At 43.7% G+C, this 25,180-nt stretch overlaps 1 protein-coding gene across 6 annotated transcripts in view; it reads left to right on the forward strand.

The window, feature by feature from the left end:
* Positions 1-24,950, forward strand: part of NSUN6 (NOP2/Sun RNA methyltransferase 6) — a 104,830-nt gene extending 79,880 nt beyond the window's left edge. For all 6 annotated transcript variants that reach the window (XM_030189926.1, XM_030189925.1, XM_030189924.1 and 3 more), the window contains exons 9-12: positions 190-334; positions 5,706-5,863; positions 22,403-22,528; positions 24,426-24,950. In XM_030189926.1, coding sequence (XP_030045786.1) covers positions 190-334; positions 5,706-5,863; positions 22,403-22,528; positions 24,426-24,629 — 633 coding nt within the window. In that variant the 3' untranslated portion in view covers positions 24,630-24,950. The remainder of the gene's footprint in view (positions 1-189; positions 335-5,705; positions 5,864-22,402; positions 22,529-24,425) is intronic.
* Positions 24,951-25,180: the final 230 nt, after the last annotated feature.

A 25,180-nucleotide genomic window follows, 5' to 3' on the forward strand; every position in this document is an offset into this window, starting at 1 on the left:
CTGTCATTAACCTTTTAAAAGATGAGTAATTCTGCTTTTCATGTATATAGTACTTCTGCTTTTTTGATGCCTAGATATTTTTTTTAGAGTCACTACTTTCTATTGTCTGCCTAGATTTCTTAGATTCAGTACTCAATATTTTTCTATTTGCAAAGTCTAAAATCATACTGTCTGTCTTTTTCCCACCAGGGAGAAGTAATAGCCATGGACAAGAATGCCAGCAAAGTAGAAAAAATTAAGCACAGTGCTAAACTGTTAAAGCTAAGCTGCATTAAGGCAATCTGCTATGATGGCACTAAAGCACTTGCAGATGACAGGATAGAAGGTAGTCAAGGTAAAAACATTATTTCCTTTCATTTGTTAAATTTCTGTATTGTCCTAGACTGCATTTTTTTTTTTTAGCAAGAAAGATGCAAGTACTCAAATGCCAGGCTGTCTTTCAGGGGTGGGGTGATCACTGAAGGATCTGTCCCATAAATAATCCAGCATCCTGTAACCAGTCATAGAATTTATGAAAAGGCAACACTGGTGTGCAGAGCCTGGGCTCTTTCATTAATGCTTGTGGATAATGGGTCAATTTTAGCATGCAATAGAAAAGGTGCCAGTACTCAGTAAAGGAGGAACAGGGGTGATATGATACAGACGTTCAAATATTTGAAAGGTATTAATCCGCAAACAAACCTTTTCCGGAGATGGGAAGGCGGTAGAACGAGAGGGCATGAAATGAGATTGAAGGGGGGCAGACTCAAGAAGAATGTCACGAAGTATTTTTTCACGGAGAGGGTGGTGGATGCTTGGAATGCCCTCCCGCGGGAGGTGGTGGAGATGAAAACAGTAACGGAATTCAAACATGCGTGGGATAAACATAAAGGAATCCTGTGCAGAAGGAAGGGATCCTCAGGAGCTTAGCCTAGAATGGGTGGCAGAGCTGGTGGTTGGGAGGCGGGGCTAGTGCTGGGCAGACATACACGGTCTGTGCTGGGGCTGGTGGTTGGGAGGCGGGACTAGTGCTGGGCAGACTTATACGGTCTGTGCCAGAGCCGGTGGTGGGAGGCAGGGATAGTGCTGGGCAGACTTATACGGTCTGTGCCAGAGCTGGTGATGGGAGGCGGGACTAGTGCTGGGCAGACTTATACGGTTTGTGCCGGGGCTGGTGGTTGGGCGGCGGGGATAGTGCTGTGCAGACTTATACGGTCTGTGCCAGAGCCGGTGGTGGGAGGCAGGGATAGTGCTGGGCAGACTTATAGGGTCTGTGCCAGAGCTGGTGGTTGGGAGGCGGGGTTGGTGGTTGGGAGGCGGGGATAGGGCTGGCCAGACTTATACGGTCTGTGCACTGAAGAGGACAGTACAAATAAAAAAGTAGCACATATGAATTTATCTTCTTGGGCAGACTGGATGGACTGTGCAGGTCTTTTTCTGCCGTCATCTACTATGTTATATGTTACTATGTTACTCAGTACCCCCTGAAAAAAAGCCCTGGCACTCCTAGAGGCTCAAAGGGGCAGTACAGACATAAGCCCAATATCCAGAATAAACTACAATACATAAAATACAATCCTTCCGATATTCAGAACAATTTAGCCATCTAAATGGCACTTAGCCGGCTATCCAGTGATATTCAGTCGGGGATAGCTGGTTATCCCTGGCTGAATATCGCCAGTTAGCGCCTAGCAGATAGCCGGTTATATTGCGTGATATAACCAGCTATCCACCGATTTTTTTCAGTGAGAAGCCAGCTAAGTTCGCTGGTCATCTTGCATCAGTAGGTGGAATGACTTTGGCCAGTTCCAACTTTTAAGTGGTCAGCGCTGAATATCAGCTTGACCGGTTCAGTTGAAGCCAGCCAAATTTAAACTGGACATTCAGTGCCGGTCACTGGAAATGGCTCAACATTGAATATCTGGGTATCAGCGCTGACTGCAGGAGGCTTCCCAGCTACCTCCCGTAGTCTGAATATCGGCCCCAATAATCCTAAAATCCTCACACAATGCATATATACTGTAAAAACATTACAGAACAATACAGCCTATAATTATAAAAGAAAAACAGGGCTCAGCAAATACTGAGCATCAGTTTGCCATGGTATCTAGAAACTGGACCTCAGTGCTTAGGATATGACCCCTCCCCCCCCCCCCCCCCAAAAAAGGGTATTTTTATGTATTTCCTCTGTAGAAAATGGGCTTTCACTAAGATGTTTGACTCTAGGCTTGAACCTTGTGGTGTAGAAAAAACCCATGATCTCGCTTGCTGTAGAAATGGGCTTTAACTGAGCTGTTTGACTCTACTATTACTACTACTTAACATTTCTAGAGCGCTACTAGGGTTACGCAGCGCTGTACAATTTAACAAGAAGGACAGTCCCTGCTCAAAGGAGCTTACAATCTAATGGACGAAATGTCAAGTTGGGGCAGTCTAGATTTCCTGAATAGAGGTACAATGGTTAAGTGCCGAAGGCGACATTGAAGAGGTGGGCTTTGAGTAGGGATTTGAAGATGGGCAGAGAGGGGGCTTGGCGTATGGGCTCAGGGAGTTTATTCCAGGCATAGGGTGAGGCTAGGCAGAAAGGGCGGAGCCTGGAGTTGGCAGTGGTGGAGAAGGGAACTGAGAGGAGAGATTTGTCCTATGAGCGGAGGTTATGGGTAGGAACGTAAGGGGAGATGAGGGTAGAGAGCTAGTGAGGGGCTGCAGATCGAGTGCATTTGTAGGTAAGTAGGAGAAGCTTGAACTGTATGCGGTACCTGATCGGAAGCCAGTGAAGTAACTTGAGGAGAGGGGTGATATGAGTATATCGGTCCTGGCGGAAGATAAGACGTGCAGCAGAGTTCTGAACGGATTGTAGGGGGGATAGATGGCTAAGTGGGAGGCCAGTGAGGAGTAGGCTGCAGTAGTCAAGGCGGGAGGTAATGAGAGAGTGGACGAGTGTTCGGGTGGTGTGCTCAGAGAGGAAAGGGCGAATTTTGCTGATGTTATAAAGAAAGAAGCAGCACAGAGAGAGTGGGAAGTGGACCAATGACTCCAGGAGAACGGGAGATAAGATTTCAAAGAACCACTTTATTCAATGACTCGAGTCATTGAATAAAGTGGTTCATTGAAATCTTATCTCCCGTTCTCCTGGAGTCATTGGTCCACTTCCCACTCTCTCTGTGCTGTTATATTTACGTGGGAGTTAGTGTTCATCCACTTAGGTGGATTACTCTCTCCATAAAGAAAGAAGCGACAGGTCTTGGCTATCTGCTGGATATGCGCAGAGAAGGAGAGGGAGGAGTCGAAGATGACTCCGAGGTTGCGGGCAGATGAGACGGGGAGGATGAGGGTGTTATCAACTGAGATAGAGAGCGGAGGGAGAGGAGAAGTGGGTTTGGGTGGAAAGACAATAAGCTCGGTCTTGGCCATGTTCAGTTTCAGGTGGCGATTGGACATCTAGGCAGTAATGTCGGATAAGCAGGCCGATACTTTGGCCTGTGTTTCCGCCGTGACGTCTGGTGTGGAGAGATAAAGCTGGGTGTCGTCAGCATAAAGATGATATTGGAAACCGTGAGATGAGATTAGCAAGCCCAGTGAAGAGGTGTAGATTGAAAAAAGAAGGGGCCCAAGGACAGATCCCTGAGGAACTCCAAGGTTTGAGCTAGGTGGTGCAGAAAGAGCCTGTTGATCTTGCTGCTGTTTCAAGTCTAGTAGGATCAACAAGCTTTTTCTGCATTACACTGCACTGCTCAATTCATTAAGGGCAAAGTGCAGTCACTGGAAAACCCATTTCTGTAGCTGAGGCGATCAGGCAGCGTTGGCAGTAATAAACTTGCAGGGTGGGGAGTAGAAGTACGTAGAGTGTGGGAAGTAAATCAGCTGGGTAACTAGGTGGAAGCAACAAGGGAGTTAGAGGGTTGAAACTGCTGGGGATGAGAGAAAGAGAGACAGATTTGGTGAGGATTTGGGGGGTGGGGGAAGGTGACATTAGAGAGAGAGACCTCAGAGAGTATACCCCTTGCCAGTGTCGGTGTAAGGGTATTAAAAACCCTAGGCAAATCTTCAACTTTGCACCCTCCCCTTCTTACTCCCCCAGTTTAAGGCTTCAAGGCCTCCTCCTATTGTCATGATAAAACTTGTGATCACCCCAAAATCACCCCTCCCAGAACAAATCTGTAAAAATACTTAATTGGACATCTCACTTTTAAATATTGAACTTCTTTTTTTGTGAATGTGTATATTTATGTATCTGTATTTTGAGAGAGCGTGAGCTAGAAATATATTTATATATGTATATGAGGGATGTTCCAAAAGCCAATTACATGGCTGTTTGAAAATTGCCACCCTTTAATGTGAACATATATGTGCATATTCGCTGGACTTCTCATCATGTATGCATGTATCTGGTGCATAAATGAAGGTGCCTTTTTAAAATTTATCTCACGTGTGTAAATTGCAATGCCGCTTGTTCTTTGCCCAGACTCCACCCCCAGAATACACCTACATGGGGGGTTGTATAAAAATGCTTGCCGCCTTGTTAACATGCATACTTTTATGCTTTTATAAAATCTATTTACATTTGAATAATCCTTTTAATGAAAGGCCTGCTGGATGTGAACTCCATAGAAGGCGTAAACTCTTTGGATAAGCAGTGATATCTTACATGTGGTCACATTCTATGGCTTAGATGTATCTTTAGAAGTGTAAATATGAGTAATGGATCATCTAGTCCATTACTGTGTTATATTGCTACAGGTGTAATGCTAAAAGCCATTTTCACACATGAAAAAGAGTTTATATGCAGGAATAACTTTTAAGAGAATTGCTCAGACTGTATGTGGGTAAAAGTATGTGTATACAAGTCTGTATGTGCATAAGCTTACCCAACCTTGGTAAAGGTTTTGGAGCTAGGGTTGGGGAATGATGTAGGTTACACAAGCATTATAAAATACACTTGTAAAATAAACCAAGAAATGTAAGTATAATTAATAGCAGTTATACTGCCCATCAGGTAACTTGAAAAGGGAAAGGATGCATGTATTTTCCATTTGAAAATTGGTGTGACTCATGTGTGCATGTATATTTGCTTCTCAAGGTTACATGGTCTATTTTAGATTTATCCTCCCTGTTACTGTTTGAATTTGACATTAGGTACCAATTGCTGTTTGTTTGTGATGACATTCACTGCTGAAATGCATTACTGTGTTCTCACTATAAGCTTGAAAAAGGATTCATGAATATTCCTAGCCAAGCTCACCACTCATGCAGCTAGGGGTAATTTTTATAGAGGATTATTTTGAACATAAAGGCCTTTTATACATTTTTATGCCAGGGCATACACTTTTATACAACTCTAGTTTAGACATGCCCAGGACAGAATCATGATTTACTCATGTTGTTTATTGCTTGAGTATTGTCTGCTGCTGAGTAGGCATAAATGTTTATGGCTTCAATCTAGGCACAGTTTCTGTCACTTTATCTTACTATTTTACAACGACACATATAGGTGCCTATGAGGTATATTTTCAAAGCACTTAGACTTACAAAATTCCATAGTAATCTATGGAACTTTGTAAGTCTGAGTGCTTTGAAAATAAGCCCCTATGTTTTTTTATAAAATAAATACTTTCTTACCCTCTCAGTCTAGGCAACCTGTTATAAAATTGCCCTCCACATGTTTAGTTATTCTGTATTCAGGATGAAATACATAAATGTTGATTCATTTTAATTTTAAACTCCAGTTGCTACAGAAGGCCCTCCATTCTTCCCAGAGTCCTTTGACAGAATCCTCCTTGATGCTCCCTGTAGTGGAATGGGGCAGAGACCAAGTATGTCTTGTATGCAGACATTAAAAGAAGTGACTTCTTACCCACCATTGCAGCGTAAACTCTTTTCTGTGGTAGGTGTTGTGTCATAAACAGTATGATTAAGAAATCATTTTTTTCACAATTTCTCTACAAATATTACTTAACGTTGTATATTTAGATGCTAACTAAGTTACTGCAACAGGCTGAAAATGCTAAGATTAAAAAAAAATGTTGTTTGTTTTTATTGGCCCAGCAGGTTTCTCCTGCGCCTTCAGTCTTTCAGCGTGGTCAGAATTATCCTCTTTTGAACAATTAACCAATGTGGGTACAGGATAACCACTGTGGGTACAAGGGGTTGCCATTACTTTATATCCCCTTTCCAATTAATGCTAATGTAGCCACAGTAAATGTTATTTGGGCCAGTATTTTCTGCAAGGTTCTTTCTACAGGAGATATGCAGGGGTGGTTGATGAAGAGCAGAATTTATGCCCCTGCACAAAGAGAGAAAAGACTGCTTCCTCCAAACTTTCCAGAAATTTTGACTGACCTTTTTGTTGCCTAATACCTGAATATTCAGTCTGGTATCCGGGTATAGCCCAGCACCAAATATTTGAGTATAGAAGGCCAGTGGCAGCCAGCATTAAAAAAAAAAAAAAAACGTTGACTGCCATGGGCGCAATATTGACCCATATATTATTTCAGTTTTGAAAATTGCACCAGATTACGTTTGTCCACCGAAAAGATGAGCCACAGTGTATTGCACCAGCTGTATCCCTTTTTTGCTGATATTTTGGAAGTCCACAGTACAGTGTATTACAATAATCTATCCTAGAGATTACAAAGATATGTATCAAAGTAGCTAAGTACAGAAGAAAGAATGCTCTCTTGACTTGAGAACCATGTATCATTAGGTTTCTTAAGATTAAGCTTCAGTTCATTTTGTTTAAACCATCAAGCGCGTTGCCATAAATATGTATCTAATGACTTCAAAGTGGGATCTTGCTCTTTTCCAACTTCTGACTAAAGTTGCATATCATCAAACAGGTGACATTGTAGTCCACAGTTTTCTATAGTGGCAACTATGGGACTTAAATATAAGTTGAAAAATAAGGTTGCTGTTAAATCAAGTAAAAGTAACAGTACATCATTGCTTCTATCTATACTAAATCTGATTATGTTTCTGTGCCATGGCTTTTTCAGAAACTGGATTGCTGATTACGTCATGCTGCAAAAGATTCCACATAATGTAATAGCTATGAATACACAAATTGTTCAATAAATTTATTAACAAGTGACAGTTGGGAGACTGGGCAATAAGAAAGAATAGAGCCCTTATCAACATTTCCCCATTTTAAAATAGGTTGATAGCATGTTTCAGCATCATAGGAAAAACACCCTCTGGCAGAGAAGCATTAACGAGACAATAATGGGGCCATCCAGCATTTACCCTCCTTTAAGTATCCCATGGGAACTAAGTCGGATTTACATGAAAGGGCTTTAATTCCTCCTAACATTTCCTCTATTTCAGCTACAGTCACTAATCTAAATTGTCCTATCTTATCTTAGAAACATTTTCTTCCATGAGTTGGAGCTGTTTTTCTTTCTGCCCTCTCCCAGGTATAAAGGTGCTTAGTTACCTGTAACCTAGAATGTCCAGGACTCCAGGAATTATGATCCTAACGCCACCAGATGGAGAGGCAGAAAGACACAGAAGGCTATAGTAACATGAGAATAATCAGTAATTGTTTATTACACTTACTAATCAGGAATACAATTAGAATACGTAATATAATTAATTCTCATATGAGACAGCAACCGGTACACAAACGTGACCTCTGACATTAGCTCTCTGATTGCCTCTGTCCATGATTCTCCTTTTATACTCTTTTGTCTCATAGGCTAGTATTGGAAGTACAAAGTCATCATTCTAGCAAATTCTGTCTTACAGAAGCAAAGTTCTTCATAACATATTTGCTTTATCATAAGTAAGGTCAGTAAGGTTATCCTACTTTGCAAAAACCATCTTCCCAGCAACCAAAGCTGTGTCTCTTCATTATCTGCTTTTCATGGTCAGCAGCAAATTTCCCCTTACATTACTTCATTTACAATATTCTCCTGCCACACATATCTTTGTTATGACTCCATATCTGCCTGTCTCCTCAACAGAAAGGGCAAGCTGACTTGAGAATCACATTCTCAGTGATTCTTAACCTGTTCATAGCCTGTTCACAGAGACCTAGCTTTGCTCATAATTCTCAGTTACTGTTGTAAAGTTATTTCCATATCATCAAGCTGATCAATCCATAGACTGGTGGGTTGTGTCCATCTACCAGCAGGTGGAGATAGAGAGCAAACTTTTGCCTCCCTATATGTGGTCATGTGCTGCCGGAAACTCCTCAGTATGTTCTCTATCTCAGCAGGTGGTGGTCACACACAGCAGCAGCTCTGGCTAGGCCTCCAAGCCTAATTTTTAGGTTTTGTTGAGTGCCTGGGGTTGAGGGCTCTTTTGAGCAAGTGCAAACCTGGTGGTGCCAGGTCCCTCCTTTTCTCCCCCCTCCCGCTGGCTCCGTTAAAAAAAAAAAAAAAAAAAAAAATTTTAAACGTCCTTAAAGGCGTTTATTTCGACGTTTATTTAAATGTTCATTGCAGCTACTCACTGGGACACCAGTTCGTTACAGCTCGGAGCGGACAGCAGGTAATTTTTACCTTTTTATAGCGGGCAGGGGGTTCCCCGATTCTTCTCCTCGTGGCATATGGCGTCGGAGGGCGAGGGCGCAAAGGGTCGCTCCCCGGATCGCTTGAGCGCTTCTAGAGGGGATGCGGGGGTCTTACAGCCTGATTCGCCCTTGTTGGGTGACAGTTTCGTGACCGATGAATGTCCCGGTCCTTCCTCCGGCGTGGCGGTTTTTCCCGCCATAAACGCCCATCCCCCGCTCCTCGCCTCCGCCATCTTGGCCGGCCACGCGGCTCGGACGGCTTCTTTGTGGGCCGCCCTTGAGGTTGGAGACATTAATGCTATGAACGCCCTTAATTTGGGCGACGGCACAAAAGCGGCTAAAGTTAAGCGCCGTTCTTCCCGCGCGGCTCCTTCGCGGAGTGTCGCGCCGGACGCCATTTTGGATTCGCAGCATGTCTCTCCCCCGCTCTTGCGAGCGCCGGTTGAGGGTGCGTCTAGGGCTGTTGCCCAGGCTGACGGAAGTGCACAGTCTGGGGGGTTTCTCCCCCGAGTTTGTTTTGCTGCTGCATCAGGCTTTCCTCATGCAAAACGCTGCCCCTGCTCCCTTGTCTGGTAAAGAGGTTGAGGTTCCCAGAGGTAAACGCCCTCGGGTTGATTCCCAGGCCTTGGAGGAATTTGTCTCCTCCGATGTAGATGAGGGCAGCGTGTCTGAGATCTCCCAACGGTCCTTTGCGGATTCCTTGGAGGAGACGGATCCCCGCTCGGATGGAGCGGATGACCCCTCTGCAGCGCGGCTTTTTAGCCCAGAGGATTTGCCCAACCTGTTGTTACAGGCCATGGACACTTTGAAGATTTCCTCTCCGGAGGACGTCTCTCCCTCAGCCCCTGTTGGCTCTGCCATTATGCTGGGGACGAAGCGCCCGCCTAGAACCTTCCACGTGCATGATGCCATGCACACCCTAATTTCGGCTCAATGGGATGTCCCAGAAGCGAGCCTTAAAGTGGCTAGGGCTATGTCCCGCCTCTATCCTTTGGCTGTGAGTGAACGTGAGGCCTATCTGTGGCCTACCGTGGATTCTTTAATCACTGCGGTGACTAAGAAAACGGCGTTGCCGGTGGAAGGTGGCACGGCCCTAAAGGACGCCCAAGACAGAAGATTGGAGGCGGCCTTAAGGTCGTCCTTTGAGGCGGCTGCTTTAAGTTTGCAGGCCTCAGTTTGCGGCTCCTATGTGGCCAGGGCGTGCCTGACTATGGTGCAGCGGGCTTCCCCCTCGGATCATTCCTTGAGGGCTGATTGGCCGGCCCTGGAACGGGCTTAGCCTATTTGGCAGACTTGCTGTATGATGTCTTGAGGGCCTCAGCGAAAGGCATGGCTCAGACAATCTCTGCGCGGCGGTGGCTTTGGCTGAAACATTGGTCTGCTGACCACGCCTCTAAATCCCGCCTGGCTAGGTTGCCTTTTAAAGGCAAGCTGCTCTTTGGGGTCGAGCTGGACAAAATCGTGACCGATCTCGGCACGTCTAAGGGCAAGAAATTACCAGAGGTCAGGGCTCGGGCTAGTACTCGTCCCGGTACCTCCAGAGGACGGTTGCAGGAAGCCCGTCGGTACCGCCCGGGCAAGTCGGGTTCCTCTGCCCCCTCTTCCTTCAAGAGGAATTTCTCCCCCAAGCAGCATTCCTTTCGCAGAGACCGCCGTCCCGGAGGTGCTCCCTCCGGTCCTCCCCCATGGTCTCGTACCCAATGACGGGGTCTTGGTCCACGCCCCAGTGCAGATTGGAGGACGGCTGTCCTCGTTTCTGGGCGAGTGGACCACAATAACTTCAGACGCGTGGGTGCTGGAAGTCATCAGAGACGGCTACAAACTAGAGTTCTGCCGACCCTTAAAAGACGGGTTTGTACTCTCTCCCTGCAAGTCTCCGGTCAAAGCTGTGGCAGTGCAGCAGACCTTGGACAATCTGATCCGCCTGGGCGCGGTCGTTCCGGTGCCAGAAAGTCAGCTTGGCAAGGGACGTTACTCCATTTACTTTGTGGTACCAAAGAAAGGAGGTTCTGTCCGGCCTATCCTCGACCTCAAAGGGGTCAATCGGGCCTTGAAAGTGCGGCACTTTCGCATGGAGACTCTCCGCTCTGTTATAGCGGCAGTGAAGGCAGGAGAGTTCCTGGCATCCTTGGACATCAAGGAAGCGTACCTGCATATTCCCATCTGGCCTCCTCATCAACGCTTTCTGCGTTTTGCAGTCCTGGGACGACACTTCCAGTTCAGAGCCCTCCCTTTCGGGTTGGCTACTGCTCCGCGGACCTTTTCCAAAGTAATGGTGGTCATCGCGGCCTTCCTACGAAAGGAAGGGGTACAAGTCCATCCTTATCTGGACGACTGGTTGATCTGAGCCCCCTCTTATGCAGAGTGCGGCAAAGCTGTGGACCGGGTAGTTGCTCTTTTGAGCTCCCTGGGATGGATCATCAACTGGGAGAAGAGCCAGCTGCGCCCGACTCAGTCCCTGGAGTACCTGGGAGTTCGATTCGACACCCAAGTGGGCAGAGTGTTCCTGCCAGACAATCGGATTGTCAAACTTCAGGCTCAGGTGGACCAGTTCCTAGTAGCCTCTCCCCTTCGGGCTTGGGACTATGTGCAGCTGTTGGGCTCTATGACGGCCACGATGGAAGTTGTGCCCTGGGCCAGGGCTCATATGAGACCACTTCAACACTCTTTGCTGCAGCGCTGGACTCCGATGTCGGAGGATTATGCTGTGCGCCTTCCCTTGGACCCAGCAGTGCGCAAGGCGCTGAGCTGGTGGATGCAGACAGACAAGTTGTCTGTGGGAATGCCTCTGGTGACCCCAGAGTGGATTGTCGTCACGACGGACGCCTCGTTGTCGGGCTGGGGAGCCCACTGCTTGGGAAGGACAGCGCAGGGGCTCTGGTCTCCTGCAGAGGCAAAGTGGTCTATCAACCTCCTGGAACTCAGAGCCATTCGGTTGGCGCTTTTGGAGTTCATCCCGGTACTGGTGTTGAAGCCTGTACGGGTCCTGTCGGACAATGCCACGGCTGTGGCCTATGTCAACCGCCAGGGAGGTACCAAGAGCGCCCCTCTAGCCAAGGAGGCTATGAATCTTTGCCAGTGGGCGGAAGCGAACCTGGAGCAGCTTTCAGCGGCCCACATTGCCGGAGTCATGAATGTCAAGGCGGACTTTCTCAGTCGCCATACCTTGGAGCCCGGAGAGTGGCAGCTATCTGCTCAGGCATTCTTGGACATCACGAAGCGCTGGGGCCAGCCGAGCCTAGATCTGATGGCGTCATCGGCCAATTGCCAAGTGCCGCGCTTTTTCAGCAGAGGACGGGACCCTCGATCCCTGGGAGTAGATGATCTTCTCCAACAGTGGCCGACACAAGAGCTTCTCTATGTGTTCCCGCCCTGGCCCATGTTGGGCAGGGTGCTAGACCGGGTGGCAAAGCATCCCGGCAGGGTAATCCTGGTGAGTCCGGATTGGCCCAGGCGTCCCTGGTATGCGGACTTGATCAGGCTCTTAGTCGACGATCCTCTGCGGCTGCCAGTGGAGCAGGGCCTGTTACATCAGGGTCCCGTGGTGATGGAGGATCCCTCCCCCTTTGGTCTTACGGCCTGGCTATTGAGCGGCAGCGTCTGAGGAAGAAGGGCTTCTCAGACAAGGTCATCGCCACTATGCTGAGAGCGAGGAAGCGCTCTACTTCTACTGCTTACGCCAGGGTTTGGCGTATCTTTGCAGCGTGGTGTGAAGCAGGCTCACTTTCTCCCTTCACTGCTCCAATTTCTTCAGTGTTGGCGTTCCTGCAAGAAGGTCTGGAGAAAGGCCTGTCGCTCAGTTCCCTTAAAGTCCAGGTAGCGGCTCTGGCTTGCTTCAGGGGCCGCCTGAAGGGTGCTTCCCTGGCTTCGCAGCCAGATGTGGTGCGCTTTCTCAAGGGAGTTAATCACCTGCGCCCTCCTCTGCACTCAGTGGTGCCTGCGTGGAATCTCAACCTGGTACTAAGAGCATTGCAGAAGCCGCCTTTTGAACCCTTGTCGAGGGCATCTCTGAAAGACCTGACGTTGAAAGCAGTCTTTTTGGTGGCTATCACTTCAGCCAGAGGAGTTTCCGAGCTCCAGGCGCTCTCATGTCGAGAGCCTTTTCTGCAGTTCACTGAGGCAGGAGTGACTATTCGCACAGTGCCTTCCTTCCTGCCCAAGATTGTTTCTCGCTTCCATGTGAATCAGCAGCTCTGTCTCCTTTCCTTTCGTAGGGAGGGCTACCCAGAGGAGTACTCTGCTCTTAAATATCTGGATGTGAGACGAGTCATCATCAGATACTTGGAAGTGACCAATGATTTCCGGAAATCGGATCATCTGTTTGTCCTGTTTGCAGGTCCTCGTAAGGGTCTGCAGGCTGCTAAGCCTACAGTGGCAAGATGGGTCAAGGAAGCCATTGCAGCGGCTTATGTGGCCGCGGGGAAGGTGCCGCCTATCCAGCTGAAGGCTCACTCCACGAGAGCTCAGGCGGCCTCGATGGCAGAGGCCGGATCCGTCTCCTTGGAAGAGATATGCAAGGCGGCAACTTGGGCTTCGGCTCATACATTCTCCAAGCATTACCGTTTGACTGTGGCTGCACGGGCGGAGGCCCGGTTTGGAGCTTCAGTGTTGAGGTCAGGGATTTCAATGTCCCGCCCTGGGTGAGTACTGCTTCGGTACATCCCACCAGTCTATGGATTGATCAGCTTGATGATATGGAAGGTAAAATTATGTATAATCATACCTGATAATTTTCTTTCCATTAATCATAGCTGATCAATCCATAGCCCCTCCCAGATATCTGTACTGTTTTTATTCTGGTTGCATTTCAGGTTCAAGTTTAGTCTTCAGTTACTTCAGAAAGACTTCGTGTTCAAGTTTTTTCACTTGGATTCTTCAAGAGTTAAGACGAGTTTGTGTTACAGTGAGCTGCTGCATTCCTCTCCCCTCCGTTTTACGGGGCTGGATTGAGACTTAAAATTCTGCCGGCACTCCCTCCCGCTTCGTGCGGCTGTAGGGCAGCTTTGTACCCCTCCCGCTTCGGCGGTGTTAGGGTCAGTCAGCTCCTCCCGCGGTTGCAGGATAAGCCAGATCCCCCCGCATCGGCGGGTGTGGTGTCCCTCCCCCGCTCCGCGGGGATGAGCTGGACGGATTCCCCTCCCCCACTTGTGTGGGGATGAGCTGGGTTAATTCCCCTCCCCCGTTTCGGCGGTGGTGAGCTGGGCAGAGTGTCCCTTCGTGGGTATAATTCTCTAAGTGCTGAGTCCTGCGGATGGAGCTTTGATATCGACATACTGAGGAGTTTCCGGCAGCACATGACCACATATAGGGAGGCAAAAGTTTGCTCTCTATCTCCACCTGCTGGTAGATGGACACAACCCACCAGTCTATGGATTGATCAGCTATGATTAATGGAAAGAAAATTATCAGGTATGATTATACATAATTTTACCTTATGGCTCATAACCTGCATATCCCATATAAACAGAGCTTATTTTAACTCAGTATAAGGTAATGAGAGACAAAAATTTTCATCATGCTTAAGGATCTCTGTATTGATAATGGGACTATCTATTAAAATACTGTCACAGATTGAAAGGTCACAAATATGGGAGGTTTCCCATCCCATAGATAATTTAATATCATTTATGGAATGGGAAACCTGTGACAAAACAGTGGGTTTTTAAGCATGTAAAACTGCCTTAATTAATTCTTGAAGTGTATTTCTCCTATTGCCCAGCAGGTGGTGTTTCCTTACTTTAAATTCTGTAACAGAGAAATGACCATTCTTTCTTTAGTCTGGTACAGATAGGAAGTAAGATGCAGTATACTTTTGAAAACTTGTTCTGGGCTCTAATTGGCCCAGGAGCTCAATTCATCTAGGATGTACTGGCTTTTTTTCCCCAGTCTTAGCCAGGGAGAAGAGAGAGAAAGATCTCTTTGCTGAGGCCCTATGAACAGCTATATTTGATAACCTATGAACTTATGGTCAGTTTTTGTTCCATCTGCTTTTATGGGTCACTGTTCATTATTTTTCAGTAAACATTTTTAGTTTATTGCCTCTGCTTGTCTGATCTGACTAAGAATCCTCGTGGTTTGTTTGCTTTCTAGGAACTGAGGGACCACAGTTAGTGTGGCCCCCCAGTATCCTAGAAATCACTGGGGAATAATTTGAGAGTGGGGGCTCACCCAGAGGCGGTTGAGACGCAGTTGGTGGGAGGAGGGTGCTAGTGTAGAGCATAGGCGGCAGGTACAGGCGGACCTAAGCTGTGCTGGGAATAGATCCTCAAGTCACCACGGGGGTAGCCCCAGGTGGGTGCTAGGCATTCGTGACACCTCCCATATTTGTGACCTTTCAATCTGTGACAGGGCTTTAGTAGATAGTCGATCCATTATCATTGCAGAGATCCTTAAGTCATAGACCTCCTGGAAGACTGGGTCAAAACTTTCAAATTAAACTAAATTGAGATAAAACAAAATTACTTGTACTATCCGGCTCGCACAATCGCACTTTCTGCCCAAAGATCACAATAGACCAAACCACATACCCTATTGAACCACAACTAAAAATATTAGGAATCGTTCTCAACAAATTTCTCTCTCTTGAAAATCAGGTCTCAGCAGTAACATCAAAGAGTTTCAAAACTGTATGGAAACTGGGAAGGATTAGAGACTATTTTCCCAGACAAGCATTCCGTTCTATAGTACAATCTCTAATATTACCACAACTTGATTATTGCAGCGCAGCATAGGTAAGCTGCAAAGAAAACATACTAAAATCACTGCAGACCGTCCAAACCACGGCAGCAAGACTGATATTCAAAAAGTCAAAATACAATAGAGTAACTCCACTGCTTGTATTGCTACACTGGCTCCCAATCAAGGCTAGATTATTCTTTAAGACTAGCACTCTAATCTACAAAATATTGTTTGCCATATCTCCCGACTAAATGCTAGACTTGATTGAATTATCACGAAGAAACGCAAGTCCAGGAACCAGGGGTTACTACTCCGCTTACCCAACTGCAGAAACATCACCTACAAATCCATCTACATGGCTGTATTTAGCTATCTGGGTTCCAAATAGTGGAACTCAATTCCCAAGGTCATAAAAGCATCAACAACCACCTCCAGTTCAGAAAAGAACTAAAAACATATCTTTTCAAGAAAATTTATGGCTAATCGCCTACACCATAAATGTTCCATAATGCATGTAAATCGAATACTAACACTGTAATCTCTCTTGTTAATTGTAAGCCACATTGAACCGAAACTTGTTTTGGATAATTGTGGGGTATAAGAATGAATGAATGAATAAATAAATAAATCATTTTCTTAAAAAAAGAAACATATGGGTCAGCAGAAAGGGTCTAAACTTTTTTTCAAACCAGAGGAATTTATACATTTTAAAAATATATATAATCCATGCCATCTACTCTCCCTGTCACATCCTTAGAGATCCTATGTACTTGTCCCTATGTACGATTTTTGTCTCCACCACTTCCATTGTGCAGGTCTATGAATTCGTCACCCTTTCCATGAAGAAGTATTTCCTCAGGTTACTTCTGAGTCTGTCCCCTTTCAACTTCATCCTTTGCCCCCTTGTTCCTGAGCTTCCTTTCAATTGAAGGAGACTCACCTCCTGTGCATTTATGCTGCATAGGTATTTAAATGTGTCTGGCATGGGATTTGCATTACAAGACGTAAGAGGGGAGACTTGCTGACCTGAACATGTATTCCATGGAGGAAAGGAGAAACAGGGGTGATATTGATACAGACGTTCAAATATTTGAAAGGTATTAATCCGCAAACGAACCTTTTCCATAGATGGGAAAGCGGTAGAACTAGAGGACATGAAATGAGATTGAAGGGGGGGCAGACTCAAGAAAAATGTCAGGAAGTATTTTTTCACGGAGAGAGTCGTGGATACTTGGAATGCCCTCCCGCGGGAGGTGGTGGAGATGAAAACGGTAACGGAATTCAAACATGCGTGGGATAAACATAAAGGAATCCTGTTCAGAAGGAATGGATCCTCAGAAGCTTAGCAGAGATTGGGTGGCAGAGCCGGTGGTTGGGAGGCGGGGCTAGTGCTGGGCAGATTTCTACGGTCTGTGCCCTGAAAATGGCAGATACAAGTCAAGGTCAGGTATACACATAAAGTAGCACATATGAGTTTATCTTGTTGGGCAAACTGGATGGACTGTGCAGGTCTGTTTCTGCCGTCATCTAATATATCTCCCCTCTCCTGCAATTCTTCCAAAGTATACATATTGAGATCTTTAAGTCTGTCCCTATACACTTTGATGAAGATCACTGACCATTTTAGAAGCCACCCTCTTGACCAGCTCCATCCTGTTTATATCCTTTTCAAGTTGCGGTCTCCAGAATTGTACACAATGTTCTAAAGGAGGTCTTACCAGAATCTTATATAGGGACATCATCACCTCCTTTTTCGTACTGGCCATTCCTCTCCTTATGCACCCAAGCATCCTAGCTTTCACCATCACCTTTTCTATCTGTTTGGCCACATCACATATTATCACACCCAAGTCCCGCTTCTTTTTCATGCATAAAGATTCTTCACCCCCTAAACTGTATACCGTTCCCTCAGGCATAAGGAATGCCAAGCCAAATGCAAAGCGGAGATAAGGAGGGCAAAAAAGGACTTTGAGAAGAAATTAGCGTTGGAAGCAAAAATACATAGTAAAAATTTTTTTAGATACATTAAAAGCAGGAAACCGGCCAAAGAGTCGGTTGGGCCGCTGGACGAAAATGGTGTTAAAGGGGCGATCAAGGAGGACAAAGCCGTAACGGAGAAATTAAATGAATTCTTTGCTTCGGTCTTCACCGAGGAGGATTTGGGGGGGACACCGGTGCCGGAAAGAATATTTGAAGCGGGGGAGTCGGAGAAACTAAACAAATTCTCTGTAACCTTGGAGGATGTAATGGGTCAGTTCAGCAAGCTGAAGAGTAGTAAATCACCGGGACCTGATGGTATTCATCCCAGAGTATTAATAGAACTAAAAAATGAACTTGCGGAGCTACTGTTAGAAATATGCAATCTGTCCCTAAAATCGAGTGTAGTACCGGAAGACTGGAGGGTAGCCAATGTTACTCCGATTTTTAAGAAGGGTTCCATAGGAGATCCGGGAAATTATAGACCGGTGAGTCTGACGTCGGTGCCGGGCAAGATGGTGGAGGCTATTATTAAGAATAAAATTGCAGAGCATATACAAAAACATGGACTGATGAGACAAAGTCAGCACGGATTTAGTGAAGGGAAGTCTTGCCTCACCAATCTAATGCATTTTTTTGAGGGGGTAAGCAAACATGTGGACAATGGGGAGCCGGTTGATATTGTATATCTGGATTTTCAGAAGGCATTTGACAAAGTGCCGCACGAAAGACTCCTGAAGAAATTGCAGAGTCATGGAATCGGAGGTAGGGTATTATTATGGATTAAGAACTGGTTGAAAGATAGGAAGCAGAGAGTAGGATTGCGTGGCCAGTATTCTCAGTGGAGGAGGGTAGTTAGTGGGGTCCCGCAGGGGTCTGTGCTGGGTCCATTGCTCTTTAATGTATTTATAAATGACCTAGAGATGGGAATAACTAGTGAGGTAATTAAATTCGCCGATGACACAAAATTATTCAGGGTCGTCAAGTCGCAGGAGGAATGTGAACGATTACAGGAGGACCTTGCGAGACTGGAAGAATGGGCGTGCAAGTGGCAGATGAAGTTCAATGTTGACAAGTGCAAAGTGATGCATGTGGGTAAGAGGAACCCGAATTATAGCTACGTCTTGCAAGGTTCCGCGTTAGGAGTTACGGATCAAGAAAGGGATCTGGGTGTCGTCGTCGATGATACGCTGAAACCTTCTGCTCAGTGTGCTGCTGCGGCTAGGAAAGCGAATAGAATGTTGGGTGTTATTAGGAAGGGTATGGAGTCCAGGTGTGCGGATGTTATAATGCCGTTGTATCGCTCCATGGTGCGACCGCACCTGGAGTATTGTGTTCAGTACTGGTCTCCGTATCTCAAAAAAGATATAGTAGAATTGGAAAAGGTACAGCGAAGGGCGACGAAAATGATAGTGGGGATGGGACGACTTTCCTACGAAGAGAGGCTGAGAAGGCTAGGGCTTTTCAGCTTGGAGAAGAGACGGCTGAGGGGAGATATGATAGAAGTGTATAAAATAATGAGTGGAATGGATCGAGTGGATGTGAAGCGACTGTTCACGCTATCCAAAAATACTAGGACTAGAGGGCATGAGTTGAAGCTACAGTGTGGTAAATTTAAAACGAATCGGAGAAAATTTTTCTTCACCCAACGTGTAATTAGACTCTGGAATTCGTTGCCGGAGAACGTGGTACGGCCGGTTAGCTTGACGGAGTTTAAAAAGGGGTTAGATAGATTCCTAAAGGACAAGTCCATAGACCGCTATTAAATGGACTTGGAAAAATTCCGCATTTTTAGGTATAACTTGTCTGGAATGTTTTTACGTTTGGGGAGCGTGCCAGGTGCCCTTGACCTGGATTGGCCACTGTCGGTGACAGGATGTTGGGCTAGATGGACCTTTGGTCTTTCCCAGTATGGCACTACTTATGTACTTATGTACTTATGTTTTTGCAGCCCAAATGCTTGACCCTGCATTTTCTAGCATTAAATATAAGCTGCCAAATTCCAGATCATTCGTCTAGCTTTGGTTTATCATATATATGGGTTCAGAGAATGGTTCCATTGTGCCTTCTAATTCACTCTACCAGGACACAAACAGGGCATACTCAGCAGGTCCTTGACAGTCATTTCAGTAGACGTTTTAGGCAGAGGCATGGCCTTTGTGGTATTTCTTTAGCAGATATGGTGAATTGTGTCTCTCAGAGGTAGGAAAAAAGTGGGAGGTTGACTATGGATACCAAAGACTGGAGAGGTGTATACTTGAAATCAAATGTTTATTCGATAAAAAGACTTGACACAATGTTGTGTTTCGACCGCTAGGCCTGCATCAGGAGTCTACAATAAAAATATGTACATACAAATGAAAAAACGAAAACAGATAAAAACTTTGCAATGTATAAGGGTGAGACAACAAATAAAAACAAGTTTAAAAATCCAATTATATAAACAAAGTGAAAGGAATATACATATGCGATAGAGAGATAATAGGAGTGTACCATGATACATAAAAAAGGCCCATTAAACAACACAATAAAAATGGTGGTATGCATGCTAATATATAAGCAAATAAAGTAATGCTTTAAGGTATATATATCACATACACATATAAAATATTTATATGACAAAACATTACAAGGACAATCTTTTGAAATAGCAGTAAAATACACATGGCTGATACAGTGAAACTGGGAATGGCTCATAAAATCAGTTATGGTTCCTTTGATAACTCGGTTGGCTATCTGAAATATAATATAAGCAGTTGGCACGAACAATTAAGTGCCGATATGATAAAGTTTCTCTGCATTCATTATTGTAAAAATTGTTTTAAAGTGATATATTTAGTGATGCACATGAAGAGTTTCTGGGTAGATGATTTTGGAAGGCAATCGAGGCACACTATATATATTTGGAGCTAGCCTTTTGCTAATAAATAGGTAACAGTATGAGCTGTTGATCTAAGTTGCGTAAACTAATACAAAACAAATTGAACAGCAGCCAAATTCAATCCCAAAAGGTCATAAAAAGTCATTGCTGGTGTTTCCTAGTGGACTCCTGTCAGCGAGATGAATGCCCCTGCATAAGTTTGTTTAAACTGGGTTGTTGTTCCTGATGAAGCCCAGAAGCGGGTGAAACGATAAGGGCCCCGTTGAACACAATTAAGCAGTTGGACTGAGGGGTGATTAAGCCAGCTAAGAAAAGCTAAGTTATTTTATGCTACAGCTATGCTTTTGAAAATATTTGATTCTCAGTGAATATGTTTGCATTATGAGAAAACTTTGATTGTAAGCATGTGAGTTTAAATTTCTTACCCAATGAAAGAGATCAGACCACGGACACCAAAATCTTATATAGATAACGGGTCCTGTTGGTCAGACCTTGGTTTCTACCTTGGTTTCTGAGGGTAATCTTCATGCTTTCAAGTATTATATGCCTTTTTATGATCTTTTGGGATTGAATTTGGCTGTTGTTCAGTTTGTTTTGTATTAGCTAGCCTTTTGCCTCATATATGATTACCCCAGAACGTGAAAGAACTTTCTCTCCATTGATTAAAGAACTTGTTAAAATGGCATGGAAACATTTTCAGGCATATTTTCAAAGCACTTAGCCTTCCAAAGTTCCATTAAAACCTATGGAACTTTGGAAGGCTAAGTGCTTTGAAAATATGCCTCTTTGTGATATTTATTGGAAGTGTTTTTTGAAGAATGTTACATTTTATAACATGGGCATTCCTATGCTGACGCAAAGACGTCCACATCCCTTGTGTTTCCCTGTTCAAAATTTGGATGTCTCAGTTTGTAAAATGGATGTTCATGCTGGATGTCACCAGCACATGGATGCATCCATTTCCCATGTATTTTAGAACAGACTGTAAGTCAGGAGATCCTGTTCTGGTATACATGAGATATGTATGGACGTCTACATGTGATATACTTGGACGTTCTTTCTAAAATACTGCTCTTTATCTTGTCCACATATCCTCAGATTCTATATAGCGAGCCTATAGATCCACGCAAATTCTATAACAATGAGCGTAACTTAAGAAGCTTAACAAGCTATTGAGCACTGATAACAGCACTTAAGCAGTTATGAGCACTGATTGGCACTGATTAGAATTTATGTGCACAACTCGCTTAACTGTATTCTGTAGCGAAGTGTGCAGGCAAAAAGGGGTGTGGTTATAGGCAGAGAAATGGATGTTTTGTGGGTGTTCTGAAATTTATGCACATAGTTATACATGCTGGGGTTTATGCCACATTTTTGTTGGTGTAAATGGATGCGCATTTTTTCGGTGCTGATATATCAACTAAGCTTATTCTATAATTGCCACCTAAATCTAGGCACCGATTATATAATATGCATAGTTGACAATGATTTCAGCATTGATTTCTTTTTTTTTAGGCACTGTAAATAGACTCTCCCCCATAATTTTATAAGACCCCTTTTCCACATGTAAAATGTGTTTTTTTAATACACAGGAAATACTTTATAAAATTACCCCCACATTGTACATGCAAGTTGCTTGTATTCCCAGGAAAATGTTTACATGAACTTTTCAGTATGGTTCACTGGGTCTGTATTCTTCAGTCATCTTCAAGTGCGTCAGGCATATGTTTCTAACAAGTTTTTTTGTGGTTCTGAAAGGGGAGTAAAATTGTTCCTCCTTTACTGTTTGACTTTTCTTAAAATTGTAAATGTCCCCTTGAGGGGAGTTCTAAATCTTCCACATCATACAGGAGACGCAGTTAGTTTATGTCCTCAAGGCTAAATTCCAATTTGGTTTCAATATATCTGCCATTAAATATTCATGCAATTTAGCTGCATACATTTAGTCCAGGAATCAAGTTCATTTGCAGTTTGATTATGCTTTAAACAACCTAAAGAGCCAGAGTTGTTTTTTCTGCTATATATACTGTAGAGTTACCATAATGTATCTCAATATAAGTGGCAATTATGCTCTTGTTCAGTGGAAGTAGAAGAGGTTTATTACTGAATTATTTACAGTTGTATTGTAAATCATAGACTTTTACACGAAATGGAACTGCATCCCTCCTTTAGAGAACTGTTTATTCTCATTCACTTTTTTTTAAAATACAAATATAAACATTCTAGATGTTGGAAAATGTCTTTTTCTTTGAACAATTTTGTATGTTTGTTTCATAAAGCAAGAAGAGAAAATCCAGGATAACTAAATTATACACCAGTCTCGACGGATACTATGCACTAATGAGTCAGGCATCAGCTATGTGTGTTTTCTTCTACAGGCAGTAAAGCTGCTAAAACCAGGGGGCATATTGGTGTACAGTACATGCACAGTAACCCTAGCTGAGAATGAAGAGCTGGTTGCCTGGGCACTGGCTACTTTTCCTTGCCTGCAACTTGAGTCACAGGTGAGAATATCCTCTGTGTGCTAAGCATACATTGAAGTGCATAAATTTTAACATTTAAGGCCTATGTTACTCCGGCTTTATAAAGTAAGGTACACACTTTACTTTAAAAACTTTATTAAAAAATGCCAGAATAAGCTCAAAAGAATGTGCCTAAATATAGGGGGTATTACTTAATTCCAGCTTGGGGTTGGTGTAAATGTTACCATGTACTTTCTGTAAGTATGCACATATATTAAGGAATTCTGTGATCTACGTGCATAGCTGCAGTCTCTGCCTAAATTCAGTCCCTGTCTACGCCCATTTTAAAAATATTTATTTATTGCATTTGTATCCCACATTTTCCCACTGCTTTGCAGGCTCAATGTGGCTTACAATACATTATGAATAATGGAAATAAGAAGAGAATAAACATTTGATAATACAGAAGGATTTTGGGTTACATGATAAAGTTAGAACAGGATAGTAATATAACAAGAAAGCATTATGAGATAATTCTGGATACATGTGGGGGAGTTCACGTGTACAATACACATGTACTTTTACGCTAGTCAGTATTCTGTAAGAGGTCATTATTTATTTTATTTATTTGGATTTTGCTCACACCTTTTTCAGTAGTAGCTCAAGGTGAGTTACATTCAGGTACACTAGATATTTCTCTTTTCCAGGAGGGCTCACAATGCACATAAGTTGCCTTTTACACACGAAATAATTAAAATATTGGTATTTACATGTGTTCATAGCTCCTAATACTAGGGGGCTCCTTTATAAAATTATTGCCTTAAAGCAAAAGGCTGAAATTGTAAATTTAACAAATATTAACCATTATCTCTATTATAAAATGTCAAAATATCTATTTTTCCAAATAACTATAGTTCAGCATGTCCCAGCCAAATTTAGTAATCTGTGATGATAAGGCTAAAGAAAAAAAAAAAAAGCTATGGGCACAGTTATCAACATGGGCTATCATTAAGACTTTTTTTTTTTTTACTGTTAACCCTTGTTGTTAGTAACTAGGTCTCATTGCATAAAATGGAATCTGTGCTAAAAAAAAAAACATGAGTTAGCAGTAAAAACATGCCTTAGTGGTAGCCCACATTGATATGTACACCCCTCTGTTTCAAAAACACTTACAGATTGCACTTCACTAAAACAACCCAGAACATTGATGGTAGAATACATGTCAGATGGTTTATGACGAGCAATAAAAGCACAGTGGGCCTCCAAGAGTGGGTTGTGATCCGGATTTTAATAAAGGACCTGACACACGCTGTGTTTCAGCATAATGCCTGCATAAGGGGTCAATGAAACCAGTTCTCACAAATAAGGAAATAAAAGGTTGCCAAGGCTCTGTAAGGTTAAGTCAATTGTTTATCTCCCTGGGCAGCTATTTCCATTCCCATTCCCCACCCGTAACCCACCCATTTCTAGCCCTGTTTCACAATATACAGTTATTACATGAATTAGTACATTCTAACTGTTGTGCCGGCATGGTAATGATTACCACAGCTATGCACTAAAGCATGTGCTAATTGATTACTACACTTAGTAAAAAAAAAAAAAGGCTTCTTAGTGTAAGAAATCAAAATAGGTAGACTCGGCAGTAACTTCAGTAAAGGAATTTAAGAAACCTTGTGTTAAGGAAGCATAGAGAATCCCTAGTTGTGAAAATGAGAACGTAGATCCAGATATTAAGGAGGCCTATGGCATTACACAAGCAATGAGCTTAGGTAGGGAAGAACAAGGCCGTTATGGTCTTTATATGTCATCTCTTTCTGTTATCAGGGTCTATATTATAGATACTTGCCTGCATGAATCTCATTGAATCCATTCTTTATTATATATTTCCTCACTGGCATATTTCATTTTGTTGATGAACATTCCTTCTCATTGTGCACAGGAGCCACATATTGGAGGGGAAGGCATGATGGGAGCTGGATTGTCAACTGAACAGCTGCAACTGGTACAGAGGTTTGATCCATCCAGTGCAACTTTGCAAAGCATGGATATTAATCCTCCAAGATATCCTGGACTTGAAGATATGATTCAATTAGCAAATAAAGACAGTATAGGGTTTTTTATTGCAAAGTTTTCTAAAAAGTGATGATGGATGTGTCACTAGGACAATAAATTAAATAAAAATAAGTGACATCATGCAGCCAAATATTGTCAGCATTCTTTATTGTTGCAGTATCATATCTGATAAGACAGCTAGTTGATGGAATGGTTGCTTTAGAAGCAGGCAGCCTGCTGTTTAACTGAGAATCAAGAATCAAAGGTTAAGGAAAATGAGATGAGGTGGGAATTATTTTATTTACAAAGCTTCCCTTTGTTTTGTGAAAATGTAAATAAATGCCTCACTAAGAATGTAATGCTGTCAGATGGGAATATGTTTGTTAGACTTATTTCCTGTTTTAGCTTTATGATTCATTTACACAGTAATATCGTAAGTGATGGCAGATAAACACCTGAATGTTCCATCCAGTCTGCCCAACAGTCTCATTCATTCTCAATTCTAGATTGAATCAATAATGAATGTGATATTATATACTTGATCATGGTCTTCCTTTGTTGTTTGAGGAACATAGACTGTAGAAATCTGCCCGGCTCTATCCTTACATTCCAACTACAGGAGTTGCCATCAAAGCCTATTCA

The sequence above is a fragment of the Microcaecilia unicolor genome, chromosome 1 (genome assembly GCF_901765095.1).
Source record: "Microcaecilia unicolor chromosome 1, aMicUni1.1, whole genome shotgun sequence".
Lineage (NCBI taxonomy): Eukaryota > Metazoa > Chordata > Amphibia > Gymnophiona > Siphonopidae > Microcaecilia > Microcaecilia unicolor.